We start from the raw sequence: 18,721 nt of genomic DNA, 5'->3' as shown, positions 1-18,721 counted from the left end.
AAAAAATATAAAATGTGGAAGGTCAAATAACATAAAAAAATAGAAGATATTTAATAAAATTTTATTCCTCACTAGCGGTGAGTGTAAGTGGTAACTGCAATAACTGAACAGCACGGTGGGTTTTTCGGTGACTGAAAAACCAAATCCTATATTTCTCTGGTTATCCAAACACTTCTCTATGTGGTTGTGTTGCAGAGCATAGAAGAAGAAAAATGGTGTTAGCTTCAATTTCAATTGTATCTTCTTCATCTTCATTCCTCTCTGATTCTCCTTCCACTTCCGCTTCCACCAAAACCAGACCTTTCCTCTTCCCTTCCTCAAACCGAACCTCTCTTTTCGGCTTCCCCAGAGCACCCCTTCCCAATGCTACCATCAGAGCCTCATCACCCTCTTCTTCTTCCGCTTTCACACCGCAGGAAAATGGGACGCCGGAGCAGTTCCTCGAGAACAATTCCATCGCCGATTTCATGCGGTTCAAAAGCGGCGTCGAAGGTGGTGGCAGTTCCGAGTTGCAGACGGCTCTTGTCAGCTACAGGAAGAGGTTTCCTTGGTCCCTTTTGAGCCCTTTTCTTCAGGTCACTCTCAAGTTTATTTTTTTCTCAATTGGGTCTCTTGGTTTTGGTATTTCTTTGTTTCCTGATGTTGTGTTGTTTTTGGTGTTGTTGTAGGTTGACTTGGTTTCGACAATTCACATCGCCGATGAAGAGTATGCGTTTGTCTTTCTGAACATCTCACTCTAGTCATGTTTTGATTGTGGTAGTTGTTAGAAGTTAATTAATTGTGGTAGTAAGAAAGCGTTGGGAATGTCAATTTCAAATTTCCAAATATTAATTCCAGTGAGTGAATTCGAGATTTAATAATTTATATGTGAAAGGTTGTGATTGTTGACGTATGTGTATAATCATTTCTAATGGAGGTGACTTCAGGATTGTAAGAAATAACGAATAAATACTTATCAGTGAAGTGTTTAAAAGTCATTGTTCATCACCACCACTATAGATAGTTCTTAAGAAGAACAATCCCAACCAGAGCACGGGCTTGTGTACTCAAGCAGAAGAGATGTGAGTGAGTTATTACAATTCCTTTAACTTTTGAGAGCAAGACTCAAGTTTGTTGGGGTATACGCCATTCAGGGAGGGTTTTTCTCAAGTTTGTTTAAAGTTTGTAATCTTATTTCAAATAGCGAGTATTTGTTGAGAGAGAAATGCTAACAACACACTCTTTTGAGTACACTCTAATATCGTTTGAAATTTATTGAAAATAACAAAATTTGTGTGGATCTATCTTTTATTTAGTGAGTCTCACTCATGATTTTGTAGTTTCAAAGAATTTTAACCAATTCTAAAGAATGTGCTCAAAAGAGTGCTTTAGAAAGTGTGTTCTTGAAATGTTTATCTGGATATAGACAATCGGGATTGAATCATGTTACATTTGTGTTTTTTTGCTGTTTTCATTTCTATAATTGTTTGTGTTCTATCCTTTGATTTTATTGTGTGTGGAGTTTTTTTTTCCCCACAAAAAGGAAGTGAAAAAATTCATGTGGTTCTGGTGGTGAGGATGTGTAGAGAAATATATTACGGTAGAGGGGGATGTTTGAGTTCTAAGATGAACTAGAGTAATATGCCAAAATCAAAGATGTTAAATTAAGAGGATGATGAGGGTGGTTTTAGACATATATGTTCATGCAAGTCTAACAAACTACTGATTTGTAGCCTTTCGTGGTTTTGGATTAGATTAATGACATTGCATGTTAATGATTAAACTCAAGTTTTTCTTTTGGTATTGTCAATGTGAACTTCTATTGATAATATTGGTGAGCATAGGACAGGTATATGTAAATGGTTTGTTTTGTGATGTTGCTTTCTTGATAGTAGTCCCATTCTCCAAAATATGTTGGTCCATAATGACTTTGATTAACAGGATGATCATCGTGATATTCAAATTCAATTGCAAGGGTGTGTTTTGCTAAACTGCATGCCTGTCTAATTACAACCTGTTAGCTTTGTTTGTAGGTACAAACTTTCTAGTTTTTGTGCAATCTATATGATCACTTTTCAAGTTGGGGCACTATTTAAGATTTTCTTATGATAAGTTTGAGTGCTTTTTACTGACTTAATGTGTTTATTTTGGTTTTATGTTTTGATTTCTAAGTAATATTATATTACTATTCATGTGGATGATCTATTTTATATAAACAGGTATTTTCTGGCCCTTCAGAAGGAACTTGAAAGCTATGATTGTGTCCTTTTTGAAATGGTAGCGAGCAGAGAAAGTTTAGAGAGTAGAAGAAACGCTACTGCTACAAAAAGGTTAAAAAGTTCACGCTCAAAGGGTTTTAACATTTTGGGATGCATCCAGAGACAGATGGCTCAAATTCTTACACTTGATTTCCAGTTAGATTGTCTCAACTACCAGTCTTCAAATTGGTACCATGCAGATCTTGATTACGAGACCTTTAAATTACTTCAGGTTTTAACTGCTAATTTTTTTTGCTTAATTCAACATGGTGCACTGATTATGAACACTATTCGAAATACAAAAATTGAAGTGTTACTGTTCTTTCAAGACAATTTATGATTCCATACATTGCATTCAGTGAAATTCAGCTGTTCTCATCTAATCACTGTCATATAAGAGCCATCAAATAATATGAAAGACTTGATCTGAAATTGAGTCCAAATTCTATGCTGGATTTTTAGGTACTGTCCTCTGCTCAGCATTAAAATACCTTGATGTTGGTACTTAAATTTTTTTTAATATATTTTAAAAACATCAAAATTAGTGTCTATCAATGTATTTCAAAGATACAGAAGAGGAATAACACAGGAAAACCAGCAGAGATCCAAATTCTCTGAAATTTGAGCTCTTGCACTTTATTAATTTTCCTTGTCCAGGTCTAATTTCATTCTGTAATTTCAGCTTGAAAAAGGTGAAAGCTTCTTCTCCTTTGCAAAAGATATGACTCTTAGGTCTACAAAGGCAGTATTACAGCCAGCTTCAATTCCGGAAGATCTTGACCCTTTGAGATCCAAGCTATTATGGGCTTCACGTGTACTTCCTATGCCACTTGTTGGCCTTCTTATCATTGGAGGTGTTTGTACAGATGTGGGAAGTCAAGCATCAGAATATCCCGAAATTGAGGCACTGTCAAGGCTTGATTTTGGTGCTGCAATGAAGGTCTTCCTTGCAAAGAGACTAACATCTGAGTACGTTCCTGACATTTATTTCTTTCAATCCAACGCTTTAATAGTCATTCTGAACTGCATTTTTATTTGAAAGTATAGTCTGTGTTGATTATCCCTTATTCTTCACTAGTACTGTATGTACATATTAAGGTTAAATATATTTTTCGTCTCTAAATTAAATATATACATATTTTATTTTATGAAAGTTAGGTCAAACATCTTTCCTAGGAAAACTCTATTTGTTACATGGTAAACTCTTCATGTAGTCTTTGCTGGGAATCATGTTTTACATAACTTTCATAAGCGAAAGGCCGAAGTAAGTATATATTTAGTTTAGGTACAAAACACACTTTTTGAGAATAATTTAAAGATTAAAAACATATTTAATCTTAATATTGATTTTCTTTTGGTTGGACGCTAATAAAGATGACATATTCTTGTAAAGGTTCACTCTGGTGACAGCAGATGTAGAGGAGAAATCAGTTATAATTGGTGAGAGAAATAGAGTAGCAACAGAAGCCCTAAAAGCAGCAATAGACAAAGGACACAATAGAATTGCAATACTTTATGGGGGTGGCCACATGCCAGATCTTGGGAGGAGACTAAGAGAGGAGTTTGATTTAGTCCCATCTAATGTGAAGTGGATAACAGCTTGGTCCATAAGGAAAAGGGACCTAAATACTAATTCATTTCCATTTCTGAAGAAGATTGCTAAGGCCTCAGGCTGGCCATTGAACCGCTATCAGACATTGGCATTGCTCATCTTTTCATCAGTCTTGGCATTGGATCTGTGGTTCTGGGAGCTATTCTTTGGCACTGCAGTCAATTGGGTCTCTGAACTTGGCTCAGAACTTGTTCAGTATGTTGGTAATTCACCAATGATATGATCATTGGACTCAGAAAATACATACTAATTGCTAAATAGGATGAAAAAATTTGTATGTGCCACTGTAAATACGAAAAGCTTTATTTTTATTACAGATATTAAATTCTAGCTGTTCCCATTTCTCAAAGTGTTAAAATATACAATTGTTTGCATTCAATATACTTTAACAGGTAAACACTTTGCCAAAATATATATTTAACTAATGACTTGCTTGATTACACCTGACTCTACTCTTACTGTTCTCATGTTACAGAATTCTTCAAACTGTAGTTTAGTTTATCTGCACAGCCACATTGCATTTCATGAGCTCATTTTGGGTACTGTCAACCAATGTCAAAATTTAGCCATAATTTTTTCGAATTTTATACTTAGGAAACAACATATTATGCAGCATAAGCAAATCATGGTATGAAATATATTGCACTAGTTTTCTGCTGAACCGAAGGACAAAGGCCTTAATATTTACACTGTGCATGGCCTTGACACAGGCACAAATATCAGCAATTTAATACATAGTTATTCATATCATGGCTAATCGTAAATTTTATGTTGAAATTTATTATTACAAAGGTTCTGCAAAACTTGAGAGTCCATGCAAATCCAGATAGCTTGATTCCTAAGTATGTAAGTTTATTTTTTGTATTAAAGACTCATGTTAGGAGTTTTAAGAGTTTATTTACTGTAAAAGTTATATATTAAAATTCTATTGATTTTACCTTTTAAGATATATTGATTTCTATTTAGATAATTTTATAGAGGCCTTTAAGATAAAAGTAAAAAAAGAAATAAAAAAACATAAAATAAGTTTTTTCTTAAATCAAAATGAGGTTATTCCTAAATAAATTTGTAAAATCTCACATAATTTATCTTATATTTTCATCTTTTTTAATTTGTATATAAGTTAATTTTAAGTAATAGCGGAGTTTTATTTTTTTTTCTATTTTAGATTAGTTTGTTTAAAACATAATTTTAATACAATTCAAAATTTTAATTTCATGACAAAGTAAAGCACAACATCACCATAATTTTCAATATAAAATAAAATAACAAATAATCATAGAATTGGTAGTATATTAGTGTCAAATTACATTAAATCATATAAATTACAAGAAATATATATAAATTCATAGAAGTGTAAACTTACAAAAGTGAAAATATTTTAAAAGGGAAATACTTTTTCAAACCATTGTGATTTTATGTAAATTTACCCAATTTTATCTAATTAGAATTAATTTTATCTAATTAGAATTAAAGGAGTCTAAGAGTTATAATTATAAGATTTTGACAATCATAATTTTTATCTTTGACTTGGTATGAAATGCATGAATATTAATATCGATATCAGATTTTCATTTTATTAATATTTATATAATAAGAAAGTTACATGTATCATTCAACTTTGTTAAAGAACAAAACTTTAGATATATTTTTCACCAGGTAATTCATGTATCGATCTTTTCCTTATCTCCCTTATATATATATATATATATATATATATATATATATATATATATATATATATATATATATATATATATATATATATATATATATTCAATACTAAAAATCATACAATATTAATTCACCTTTTCTTCTCAACATGTAAGCATTATCTATCTATGCTTTGTTTTATAACACACCTCCATCATAACATCCTCATTATGTTGCTTAAACTTTTTTTTTTTAGTTTACTTAAATGAACTTCTTCATAAATACTTTTAGAATTTTCATCTAACTCCTTAAACTTTGTTTTATGCAACAACGTCCAAATTGAGCATAATTGTTTGCTATAATGGAGACAAAATTTTCCAACAAAAAAAAATTAGGTTTAATATATCATTTGGTCCCTAGTTTGGGATGTTGTATTTAAAATCGTCCTATCTTTTAAAAAAGTTCACTGTTGTCCCACGTTTCATTAAAAACGGTTCAAGTTGGTCATTTTGGCTTATGGCGTTACAAACATAACGGTGCAATGATGTGACAACTGTGATCTGTTCAATTTTTTATAACGTGGCAATTGTGACCCATTGATGTGGCAATATTAATGTAAAAGGATAGGAGGACACCATGAAACCCTAATTTCCCTAAGACCATAAACCCTTGTGCCACCACCATGAAACCCTAGTCGTCGTCGTTGCCGTAGAACGAAATGCATCACCACCAAACCCTCAGGCCACCATGCCACTGTCACCACCATCAACACAGACCTACAATTCGAAGCAGAGAACAGCAACAGAAAACCCAGAAATCAAACCCTAGCCACCATGAAACCCTAAACCGCGTCGCCAGTAATCAGGGCAAAATCTCCCCCATGTGTTGTGCCTCCCCACCATTAAGCAAAAACCGAATTGAAATCCCTAACCTGCAAACCAGAAATTCCAACCCAAATATGAACAAGAAAATTGCAATCGCGACACCTAGAAACCCAATTCACACCTGCAGAAAATCATAAACATACCCAAATCGCAGAAACCCTAGTTCACAAGCAACATTCATGTGCACCAACCTGCAAATTGCACAAGCCAGAAACGCAGAAACAATGTGAAGGTGAAGCTCAATGTTTACGTTCAGGTGTTTATATGTAATGTTAAATTTAGTTTTCCCTTTGGTCAAAAAATGTGCAATGTGGTCCCCTTTTCAATTTAAAACGGTGTACTTTGGTCCCAAATAGATATCAACGAAAAACACATGAAAGATATCTAGCTTAGTTTCCACCATTAGTTTCCACCTCCACCTCCACTCCACCATCCACCTCCTCTCCACCATTACTTTCCACCTTCAGTCTACCATCTTTGTCCACCTCCACTCCACCATCCACTTCCTCTCCACCCTTTATTTCCACCTCAAACCCTAACCCTCAAATCCAACAACAAGAACATCAAGTAAGTAGGCTAGGGTTAGCAACACTTACCTCACGTACGTACGCTCTTCAAATTTGACCTTTAAGGAATCACCACGCCAGTGATTACAAGACCAGTTTCACCCGATTGTTAAACCCAGAAATCGTGATAGGATTCTTAGATAAGAATAATTTGATTTAACCCATTTCGTTAAACCTAACTGACGTCATTGTATATTTTTTTTAATTTACACATTCAAATATATCATATGTGCTACATATTGTAAAAACTTTACACGTTATTCAGTTTTGGCCACGGAAACAACTGTACCGTTATGTTTTTAACGCTGTAACCCTAAAGGACCATTTTTGAACATTTTTTAACGAAAAATGGGATCTAACTGAACTTTTTTAAAACGTAGGACGACTTTGAACAAAAACCCCTAAAACTAGGGACGAAATGATGTATTAAACCAAAAAACTAAAATCTAATGCTAGCACCAAATATTCTTCATTGAAACGAAGAGAAACTTGAATTTTTTACATTTAAATTTGATAGAAAGAAAAAAAATAGCAAACGAATTTTGTCTATTTTATAAGAAAATAAAAATCCTTGTCTAACAGAGAGATATGATTTTTTTTTATTAAAAAGAAAAATCCTTAACTAACATAGAGATGTGAAGTTACTTATTTTAAAGAAAGTAACTATAATAGGAAATATTTTACATTTATTTAATGGTTATAAATTAGTAAAATTTTATGCTTTTAAGGAAAAAAAGAAGATAATATTCCATGCAAAAAATTTGTATATGTCAAAGTATTATATATTGTATCGAGAAGGGTTATAACTTTATGCAGAAAATAAGCCAGCACATCACTGGTAATCAGAAAGTAATGATAGGAGGAAATATTTTACATTTATTTAATGGTTATAAATTAGTAGAATTTTATGTTTTTAAGGAAAAAAAGAAAATAAAAAAGATAATATATTCCATGAATGCAAAAAATTTGTATAGATTAATTTTGTTTTTTCTCTTATATATGATAGATGCTGTTATAGATTAATTTGTTTAAAAAGTAATTTTAATACAATTCAAAATTTTAATTTCATGACAAAGTAGAGACTCAATTTTCATGATAAAATAAAATTACAAATAATTATAATATGAATAGTATGTTAGTGTCAAATTACATCAAAGAATTACAAAAGATATACATAAATACATAAATTCATAAAAGTGTAAAGTTGCAAAAGTGAAATTCTTAAATAATTATTAACACTACTATGATAAACTATACATTTTATTAAAGATGTAAATAGAAATTTTCCGCTTTAATTTAAAATCTTAACAAAAAATTCTATATATCAATCAACCATCCTAACAAGTATTAATACTTATAAAAGTACCTCTCTTAAATTTTTCCATAATCCAAAATTTCTAATGGCGTAGTCTTTTTAATGTCTTCAAATTACACTGATTATTTGATTTCCAAACAGCCAATCTTTACCACAGTTTTAGAAATATAGAATTTAAAAAAAATGAAATATAGTATATATTTTTATTTATTTTTTAAAATCTTAACTGTCTCATCCTTTAGTTATTCTATCAGCATATTAGTCTCTTGACTTCTTTAACCAAAACAAAGATGGCTTGTCTATGATTTTGGCATATTTTATTTTTTAATGTTTATCATATACATGCTTTAGATTGTGTTGAAATTAAAAAATAATGACTGAATAATTAAGTGTGTACAACTATTGAATTTTATTCTAATGAAAAAATCAATAATAAAAACTAAAAAAAGTTGAAACTTTGTAGAATATATCATCTGATTCATGGTGTTGTCAGAATTTGAAATAATATATGCATTAAAAAAACACAGATATATATCAGAAGATTGCTAAAGATGTCACGAAAGTATAAAGTAGTAATCCTAAAAAAACAGAACAGGTGATAGATAAGGGGTAAACTTTGAAATTATTATAAAATAGTTTAACACATAACACGTGATAAAAATGTTCACGTTAATGCAAAAGAAAACAAATTAAGGTGATCCTATAAATTAAAATTGCATCCTTTTAAATTATTTTAATATTTTAAGTTGACTCCATTTACAAATAAAAAATTCAAGTTATTTAAAAAGAACAAATCTTAAAACATCAAAACATATACAAAAATATTTCTTACACGTTATTATTTATATTTTGAACATGTCAAAGAAGATGAGATATGGTTGAACATTTAAAAAAAAACATAAGATGTTTACTTTATAATACAAACGTGCATATGACTACAAATTAGCCCAATCCATCGTATGATATATTAAAAATAGTGTTTTTCATGAGTAATATTTTATAATATAAAATTAGAGGAATATTTTCTGAATTGTGTTCAGACTTCACATAGAGTTTATATTTGTCTTTCATATTAATCTTTAAACCTTTTTCTATCAAATTTTCAAGAATTGTCAAAATACTATTATTATATTTTTTATATTTGACACGTCTTTTTCTTCTCATTTTTTCAAAAAGTAAGACAAGTAATAGAAAATACTCAATCTTGCTGCAAAACACATATCATATTGTGTTTCTTAATTGACAACTATTTGAATGCACACATATCATATTGTGTCTTGTTGTTTTGTTTCTTTATAATAATGATATAATATATGATGATATCATAGATATTTTGCTAGAAGATATGGTCCAGGGACATATTATATTGAGAACAACTTTGAACCTCATATCAATTATTAAATTGACACAATTAATTTTGAGTTTATAAATAACTTATTTTAATAATTTTTCCTGTCTTATACTATCAGCATTTTACATTATTTTTTTATAGGACAAAAAATTCAATATGGTTCTTTTTCATACTATAAGGCTGATCTCTATTTCTTCTAAGTTATCATGTATAAATAAGATAAAAATATATAAATTTGGTTTTTGAGAGAGAGAGAGAGAGGAAACCACAATTTTTGTTAGCATTTTGTATATTTCAATATATATGCACAAAAATCTATATTTTGAATTTAAATATTTTCTTTTACAAATACTTCTCTAATGTTTTTTTTTCTTAAGTTTGAAATCTGTCTTAATGGAGAGATTTTTCATCAAATTTCTTTAAATTTTTTTTATATAACAAAATATTTTTTCTTTATTATTTTGTTGTTCGAAATTGAGCATAATTGTTTGTTATATTAGAGATAAAATTATGAAAAATAAAAATTGAATTCTAATGCTAAAACCTAATATTTTTCAACGAAATAGTGAGGAACTTGAATTATTTTCATTTAAATTTGATGAAAGAAAAATAGCAAATCAATTTTGTCCATTTTATAGGAAAAAAAAATCATTATCTGATAGAGAGATATGAGCTATTCTAAAGAGGGTGGGAACATATGAAAAGAAACAAAACAAAGCATGAAACACGTGCCATGCCCTTCTCTTTTAATTCCTTTCACAATTATTACAGAACCGGAGACATGCGTCAAATCCTAAAGTGTGATAATAATATTAAATACAATAATAAAATTCTAAAAACCAATGAATAATTTTGATTTGACTTTAAATTTTTAGATTAGGTAATGTAAAGAGTTTTTAGAATAAAAATAGTCATTTAAAAATTATATTTATTATGATTTTTTATTAACTAGTGGATTTTGAAATTATTTAGCCTTGCCAGCCAATTAAAAGTAATTATAACAATATTTAGTATAAGTTAATCACTTAGCATTTATAGCATTCTATAGTTGGATTCTATTCAATGAATTTAAATTAAATTCTTTATTTAGGAACTACTTTTAGGGTTTTTTAATATTTTAATAACTATTTGGAATTACTGACGTAATTAGTCTTATTTGTTATTTTATTTTTAAACATTTTCTAAGACCTTGTCATATTTGTCAGATCATCCATTGGGAGTTTGTGTTGATCCTTTACAATTATTATATTAGTAGATTTTTCTGGATAAAAATTTAAATACTAAATCGGAGGTTGTTTTGTTTGTGCTGTTCCTTTTAGTGTCTGAACAAATATTTGAAGTCACTATTGCTTTGCTGTTCTTCATTTTTTCTCTCAGCTATGGAGGAGAATTCTGCTGAGGAACACCATTATTACTACCCTCTTCCTGCTTCTGCTCCCAAAGCTGATTCCAACCTCAGTGATGCTGAAAAGGGAGGAACTTGTGCAGAGGAAAATAGCCTTCACAACAAGCCCAGCACATCACAGAGTAATAATCCTGGCATCAACAAATATGCTCTTGGTGGTGCTATCTTGGCTTCCACAAACTCCATTCTCTTAGGCTATGGTGAGTTTCACAAAATCATGTTAAAAGAATCAAATGCTTAAATATAATCTATTGCATGCTACCATTTCCCAGATCAAAGCCCCAATCAATGGCAATATTTCAAACACATTGTTTCTGAATGTTCTTGATTGGGAGGCAGAGTTTTGTTTAAGTTATTTGATTAACAAAAGTTGTTACTAATCTGTCTAGTAAAGGCTCCCATTGTATGCCAAAATGGATCATCAAAGTGAAATTTCAATTCTGGTTGAAGAACTGTGCAAAAAATAATGAAAGATTGAATTTGAGTATTGCTGTTCATGACCACATAAAGTTGAGGAATTGGATTACTAGTTTTATGATTGTTGATGCAATTAGGCAAAACTGCATCTGAAAGTACTTAGTATTCATATTTTTGGTGCTTGCAGATATTGGGGTCATGAGTGGTGCTGCATTATTTATCAGGCAAGATCTCAAGATCACATCAGTCCAAGTGGAAATCCTTGTTGGGTGCTTAAATGTGTGTTCTCTAATTGGGTCTCTTGCTTCAGGCAAGACTTCAGATTTGATTGGGAGGAGGTATACTATAATGATTGCTGCAGCAACATTCCTGATTGGTGCTATTCTGATGGGGTTAGCTCCTTCATTCCTATTCCTAATGGTAGGTCGTGTAGTTGCTGGCATTGGTGTTGGTTACTCCCTCATGATTTCACCAGTGTATGTGGCTGAGCTCTCTCCTGCCCTCACCAGAGGACTTCTCACATCACTCCCTGAAGTTTTCATTAGTGTTGGCATTTTACTTGGTTATGTCTCTAACTATGCATTTTCAAGCCTCCCTAATGACATAAATTGGAGAATCATGCTTGGTGTTGCGGTCTTCCCAGCTTTTGCTGTGGCACTTGGTGTGTTGGCAATGCCTGAATCACCTCGCTGGCTAGTAGTGAAGGGAAGATATGAGGAAGCAAAACAGGTTTTGATTAGAACATCAGAGAATAAAGGAGAAGCTGAATTGAGGCTTGCTGAGATACAAGAAGCTGCTTCTGCTTCCATCACAGGCAAGGACAAAGGATGTTCTTCTTCTGATTCTCCCAATAATTCAGGAACTTGGCATGGACAAGGAGTTTGGAAGGAGTTACTTGTCACACCTACTCGCCCGGTGTTTAGAATCCTTGTTGCTGCCATTGGTGTTAACTTCTTCATGCAGGCTTCTGGGAATGATGCTGTGATATATTACAGCCCTGAAGTGTTTAAGGAAGCTGGGATTGTGAATGAGAAGCAGCTTGTGGGCGTTACAATCATCATGGGAATAACCAAGACATGCTTTGTTTTGATTTCAGCCATGTTCATGGACCGGTTTGGGCGAAGACCCATGTTGATGTTGGGCTCATGTGGCATGGCAATGTCTTTGTTCTTGCTGGGCTTTGGTTGCACATTCCTTAAGCTTTATGGTGACACACATGATGGATTGGTCATTGCCTTGTGTGTGGTTGCTGTGTGTGCTACAGTTTCATTCTTTTCTATTGGGCTTGGGCCCACAACTTGGGTGTATTCTTCAGAGATTTTTCCTCTTAGGCTAAGGGCCCAAGGTTCCAGCTTGGCAATTTCTGTGAACCGTGTGGTGAGTGGAGTTGTGTCCATGACATTCCTTAGTGTCTCAGAGGCAATAACATTTGGGGGCATGTTCTTTGTGCTTGGTGGGGTGATGGTGTGTGCGACATTCTTTTTTTATTACTTTTTACCAGAGACCAAAGGCAAGAACTTAGAGGAGATTGAAGCTTTGTTTGAAGATCAGACACGTCCTGTCTAGGATTGAGTCTTAGATTAAAAGTTTTGATCTTTGTGTGAATGATCAATTTCTGAAGTTGAAGAGAAAATGGTGCTGTTGTCGTACAAGGGACAGACACACAAACGCAATTCTTTTTTTGTTTGTTTCATTGTTTTGCTTGCTAAGGTACAATCTGGTTTATAATTGGATTTGTACTTTGGGTGGATTATTGAATAGATACCCTGAAATTATTTTTTCCCAAGAAAAAATGTTTAGAAATTGGAGCTTTCGTCTCTTTATTTCATTGACCATCTATATTAATGATGATATTGTTAAGTTACTTCATAATGTGAGAGACTCTTTGTGGATTTCCTGTAGTATAAGAATGAATAAAACAGCACCCACATTTCAAAACTAGCATCAGCATATAACATTTTGAGAGCAAATTCAGAATGATTTCCAATCAGATATTGAATACTTTCTTACCAGGTTTCAGAAGGAAATCATTGATATTGTGACAACTACCATTGAAAGGCTAATGCATTGAACCATAATTCAGACATAACATCTGATCCATGACCTGATTTCTGTTTCATAAGAGCAAAAAGGGATCCAGATGCCAATCTTGCGGACCCTGTTTTTATAAAAAACCCTGTCAAAAGAAAATAGTACAATATGTCACGGGTGTATTTGTATCAATCAAACATTTATGCTTGATATGTTTCTGAAAGAGATTTCTTTCATAAATGCAAATGAATGATAGACAAAACATATTCACATCAAAATTTATCAACCTGCAATTGTTTATTCTTTTTAGAAGAACTGAATGTCTCTTGATGAATATAAAATAGGTAGGAGAGTGATCAATTATGACTGAGAATGGGTGGGCAAAAAAAGAGACATAGAGTGTCATGTGTGTAATGTATGAACATTATCCTTAAGAATCAAACACGGGTATATTTAGATTTTAGATGTTCTTTATTTTCTATGATGCAGACTGGTTCCAAACTCTAGACGCGTGGCCCATTTCCATTAATGTTCAAACTTGGCTTGTAGGCTAGCCTATCTGTTAGTACTCTTATCAGATTTGATGTGTTGTTGCTTAGTCCTGGTCAAATCTTGGCCCAGACAAGTGGGTAGTTGTTCTCCATCTCAATCAACTTCCACTATTAACTGTTTAGTTAATAGTCATGGTTTGTATTTTACTATGTATAGCTCTACAATTAGTCTAGGAAAGTTTCTAATTTGTATCAACAGAAGATGGAACTATTCTATACTTTGCTTAATCGTGTAAATGGATAGCATCACTCAAACAAGAACTCTCATAAGCAATTGTTTGCCTGAGTCTGTGATTAAAGATACTATCACCTTCTGAAATCAGTCAAAACCAAAAGGTTATCAATACCAATAAATGAAGAACTTTTCAATAAGATGCACACTGAGAACCACCAGTTTTAGCATGAAATAAGAGGATGAGACAAAAAACCATTTGGGACCAAAATCACAGCCTGTGGGACCAAATTCTGTAAGTATAATAGCTGTAATATCAAAACTATTAACCTAATATGCAAGACAACAATGTCCAAGACTAGAAAATAAACAATGAGAAGAATGGCCTAATTGTCAACGCCCTTCATCAAATCCATGACAGAAAAAGTTAGAAATAAAAGATGTAAACAACAAATTGAAACTCAGAATAATGTGCCATTTTGTTTTGACCAATCTTTCAAGGTGTATCATTTAAGGTTTATTTATTTTCATTTTCAAGATTTGAATTTGTAGAAAGAAAATTAACCTCTGTTCTTTAGACTAAAAAAATACTACTTGCATATGAGTAAAAAACATCAACTACTTCTGGAAAGAATTTCAGTAACTTACAGATAAACATGTTGAATGATTTCTATGTTTATGATATTATAAAAGCTTTTCTGATTTTTTTATGTATGAGACATAAATAACTACTTCATGACTTAAAAGAAGAAATCGCGCGTAACATAGCAAAAGGGTGTTTATAAAAACATCAGTGATTCTTATCAGCAATGAAGAACTTTCTATTATTTCAACAAGAGAAACACAAATCGGTTCTGCGGTCATGCGTCAAAGCTTATTAAATGAAAGCAATAAATATCTCCTACTTTTGGATGAATACAACGTGTCTTTTTAGACTTTATTCAGATGTGTAAATAACGAGTAAAACAAAACAAAATGAATAAAGTTATCATTTTATTAATAAACTATTTTATAATGAAACATAATTATTTTTGTTCTGTTATTTAAGAGCAGGATAGAATGGTAAAAAATATAATTTTATTCTGAATATCTGATTAGTTATCACTGATACATGTATAGTTTAATTAACTTAGAGTTACATAATGATAATTATTAAGACTTGACGTAAGAAGAAATTACACAACATAAAAACAAACAAATCTTATGTTTATTTAATCGTTGTTATCCAAGTTTTGGCCAAATAAGAATAACTAAAAACATCAAAACATAAGGTCTGACAGCAATATAAAGTTTTGCAGCAACTGAATAACTGAGTTCTGATATTTAAATGACACCTGTGAACAGTGATTTCATAAAGACAAGAGAAAAATAAATGAAAAAAGAATAACAGTACACATGCAGTTGTTTGGCATGGAAGATAATTGATTTTGACATGACCATGGCACCAATTTTTTCTTCCATTATTACATTTTAACTCCACATTAGAATTACTTGCTTCAGTGTGTGTATATATAATTAACTCATTCACATGACCACATGGAACTACCCACCCACCCACACCTACATCAGTACTCCTTAATGCATATGAATAAATCATGAGTTATATTATTTTTGTTCATAAATTTTCTATATTATTTATGTTTACTTTTCTTTTATTCTTATCTGTGACAAAAAGTTATAGCAAATATGTACAAGAATAGAATGTGTTTGGAGTAATTAATGTTTTTTCATGACTTTCTCTTGAAACTTGAAATTCACCTGATATGCAGTGAAAATACATTGATGTACTAATCTGAGGTCATTGTACACACTACACACAGTCACGTGTAGTAAGACACTGACCTTTCAAGAAAGCAATCTGCATAAAAGAAATCTGTAGCCAAGCAAGGTTTTTCTTTTTTTTCTTTCCCTTGTAATGTTGTATTCAGACTCAGCAGAATCCAACTTGTCAAAACAAAAGTGCTAGCTAAATACACCTTGCAGAGGTGTACTAATTTCAATACGTATCTTTTTGCTCAAAGTAGGTACCCTCTTTGAGATTGTTTTGAACATAACAAGAACTATTTAAAGGGTGTTGATTTTTGGTAAAGTGTTATTTCACACACACATATATGGACTCAAAGATGGAGTTTGTGATGAACCATATTAGAGCATGTTACTTATTTGAATATGAAGCATGGTGAATTAAGACAAACAGTGATGTGATTAGTGATTAGAGATTAGGAGAAAAGATGCCATAAAATGTAGGAGCAGAACTGTTGAGGAAAGGTCCAATTCAACAACCACCATCTCCTTTCATTTTCTCAAGGAGGCTCATACCAACTCCACCATCAAAAGTAAAGGCAACGAAACTTACAAAACTTGTTTATAATGAAAAAGGGTCACTATCTTCCAAGTTTGGAGATTGTGGGGCCCAGTTAGGAGGCAGAACAAGAAAATGAGACAACACAAGAGAGAGTCTCAAGAAGACAAAGGGAGAACAACAAAAAGCAAAGGAAAGAAAAGGGAAAACCTCAAATGCATTCATCTTCCAAAAGGAAAAACTAAAGTCTCTTTAATGGCTCCTCTCCTTGTGTCAACTTTATAGAGAAATCTTCACTGAGATCATCACCTAAAAAGAGATACATTTACAGATTCTCACACACAACTTTGTGTTCCTTATCTGCATCAGAAGGTACCAACCAGAAGATCTCATTTATAGTTAATTATATACATACTGGAAGTAGTAGTAGTGGTAGTAGTACTACTACTACTACTACCCTTGCCATCACCAATGTTGCTGAGTTCCATTTCCAGCACCAAGAAGTTCTTTCAAAAGACCATAAAGAACTTCAAGTCTTTCTTCTCCCCGGGTTACCAAAGGCTTCCAAAAACTTCTCCTCACGGCCATTTCTCTTATTCTGTGGCTGCATCAAGTGCCATGGACATGACCAGCAACACAAGTTATCAAGACACGGAGAAACTGTACACTGACTTCTCAGACCAATGGGAATCAGAAACGGAGAAAACAAGAAGAATGAAGAAGAAAGCTGTACCTGCATTGCCATCAAAGCAAGAAAGTGAGGTCTATAGTGGAAGCTATATCAGCTTGTCCAATGCAAGCCAAGCTCAGAAGAAGAACAAGATGGAGAAAAAAGAAGAAAGTGGTGGTGCCAAGCAAAACGACAGGAGGAGAAGCTTAGCTCTAGAAAAGGGAAGGCATCAGAAAGAGTCATCATTCATGTCTATGTGTATGAGAGAACACAGATACTGCATGGTGGAACAGAAGCTGAGAGAGCTGGAGATGCTGGACATGAACAATGTGGAGTATGTATTAGACATTGAAGAGGTTCTTCACTACTATTCTAGACTCACTTGCCCTGCATATCTTGAAATTGTGGATAAGTTCTTCTTGGAAATGTACTCAGAGTTGTTTGGTCCATCTATGAGGCATGCTTCACCTTCCAGTGTTTCTAGGAACAACCTAAGATATCAGTGAGAAGTCTTATGTTTGTTTAGCTTTTGTCTTGTTTCATAACTTCTTGAGACCCTCTAAAGATCATTTGACGTTTTCTTGAGTTGATTCTATGTGTTTATTGACCTTCAATTTGGTGGATGGTATTAGCTGTTTGTGTTTTGTTTGTCTAAATAATTCAAAAACTTTATTTATTTTGCTCATTATTATATTTAATTGATCAAAGCATTTGATTGACATCAGTTTATGATAATTGCTGAAAATTGCTGCGTTTTCCAAAATAGTAAATATTTTAAAGATGGTTTTCTGGGTTGTGTTTGTGGAGACTGAGATGGAAGATGAAAGAATGGAGTTCTTAAATCTGCTTTGTCTCAATTTAGGAAAAAAACAAACTTAAGCCAATAGTGTTTTATTCCTTCTATTTGATAGAATTTCTTTTTAATCCAAATCACATTAATTGGATTATAATTAGGTTGGTTTTATTTGGCTCTTGGATTATGATAAAAAAGATTAAATTAGTTTTTGGTATTTGTATTTTTTGTGAAATTTATTTTTGGTTTTATATTTTAAAACTCGAATAATTATAGTTTTCAAATTTTAAAATTGTGTGAATTTAATTTTATTTTTAATTTTGTAACAGTAAAAATTTGTCATTAAATGGCAGGTTTAGATATAAAAATAATTAATTTCACATATTCTATACGGATTTAGTCTTTTAAATATGGAGGAGTGATTTATAAATATAAGAAACATTTAGTACATATTAAGTTTAGATATAAAAACTACTAAAATTACATTTTCAAAACTATGGAGGAGTGATTTTTTTTAATGTGAATGTATAAGACAAACAAGTTTTGAAATAAAATATCATATCTAGTTGCTATTTTTTTTTTATCATTAGATTTTTCACTCAAAATATAATAAAAATTTACATAATTAACAACCAAGATCAATATATAATAAGATTAAGAAATGGAATGAAAAAGAAAGAAATACTCAGAAGAAAAACTTAAGTTTTAAAGTTTAAAATGAATTGGATGAACGTTAAAAAGATAAATATGAAAATTGAATCA

At 31.8% G+C, this 18,721-nt stretch overlaps 3 protein-coding genes across 3 annotated transcripts; all 3 read left to right on the top strand.

Moving 5' to 3' along the window:
- The first annotated feature begins 89 nt into the window (after positions 1-89).
- LOC108343799 (uncharacterized) lies at positions 90-4,270 on the top strand. The gene is made up of 5 exons (XM_017582190.2): positions 90-575; positions 669-706; positions 2,199-2,469; positions 2,920-3,206; positions 3,631-4,270. The coding sequence occupies exons 1-5, from the start codon at positions 213-215 to the stop codon at positions 4,070-4,072; spliced, it is 1,401 nt and encodes a 466-aa protein (XP_017437679.1). The 5' UTR covers positions 90-212; the 3' UTR covers positions 4,073-4,270.
- Positions 4,271-10,915: 6,645 nt separating this feature from the next.
- On the top strand, positions 10,916-13,375 carry LOC108344836 (probable polyol transporter 6). The gene is made up of 2 exons (XM_017583346.2): positions 10,916-11,223; positions 11,628-13,375. The coding sequence occupies exons 1-2, from the start codon at positions 10,998-11,000 to the stop codon at positions 13,004-13,006; spliced, it is 1,605 nt and encodes a 534-aa protein (XP_017438835.1). The 5' UTR covers positions 10,916-10,997; the 3' UTR covers positions 13,007-13,375.
- A 3,303-nt stretch (positions 13,376-16,678) lies between these two features.
- LOC108345085 (uncharacterized) lies at positions 16,679-17,754 on the top strand. The gene has a single exon (XM_017583652.2). The coding sequence runs from the start codon at positions 16,968-16,970 to the stop codon at positions 17,670-17,672; it is 705 nt and encodes a 234-aa protein (XP_017439141.1). The 5' UTR covers positions 16,679-16,967; the 3' UTR covers positions 17,673-17,754.
- Positions 17,755-18,721: the final 967 nt, after the last annotated feature.

This window comes from Vigna angularis, chromosome 8 (assembly GCF_016808095.1).
Source record: "Vigna angularis cultivar LongXiaoDou No.4 chromosome 8, ASM1680809v1, whole genome shotgun sequence".
Lineage (NCBI taxonomy): Eukaryota > Viridiplantae > Streptophyta > Magnoliopsida > Fabales > Fabaceae > Vigna > Vigna angularis.
Note: the sequence above shows the minus strand (reverse complement) of the source record. Positions and strands in the feature narration are given on the sequence as shown.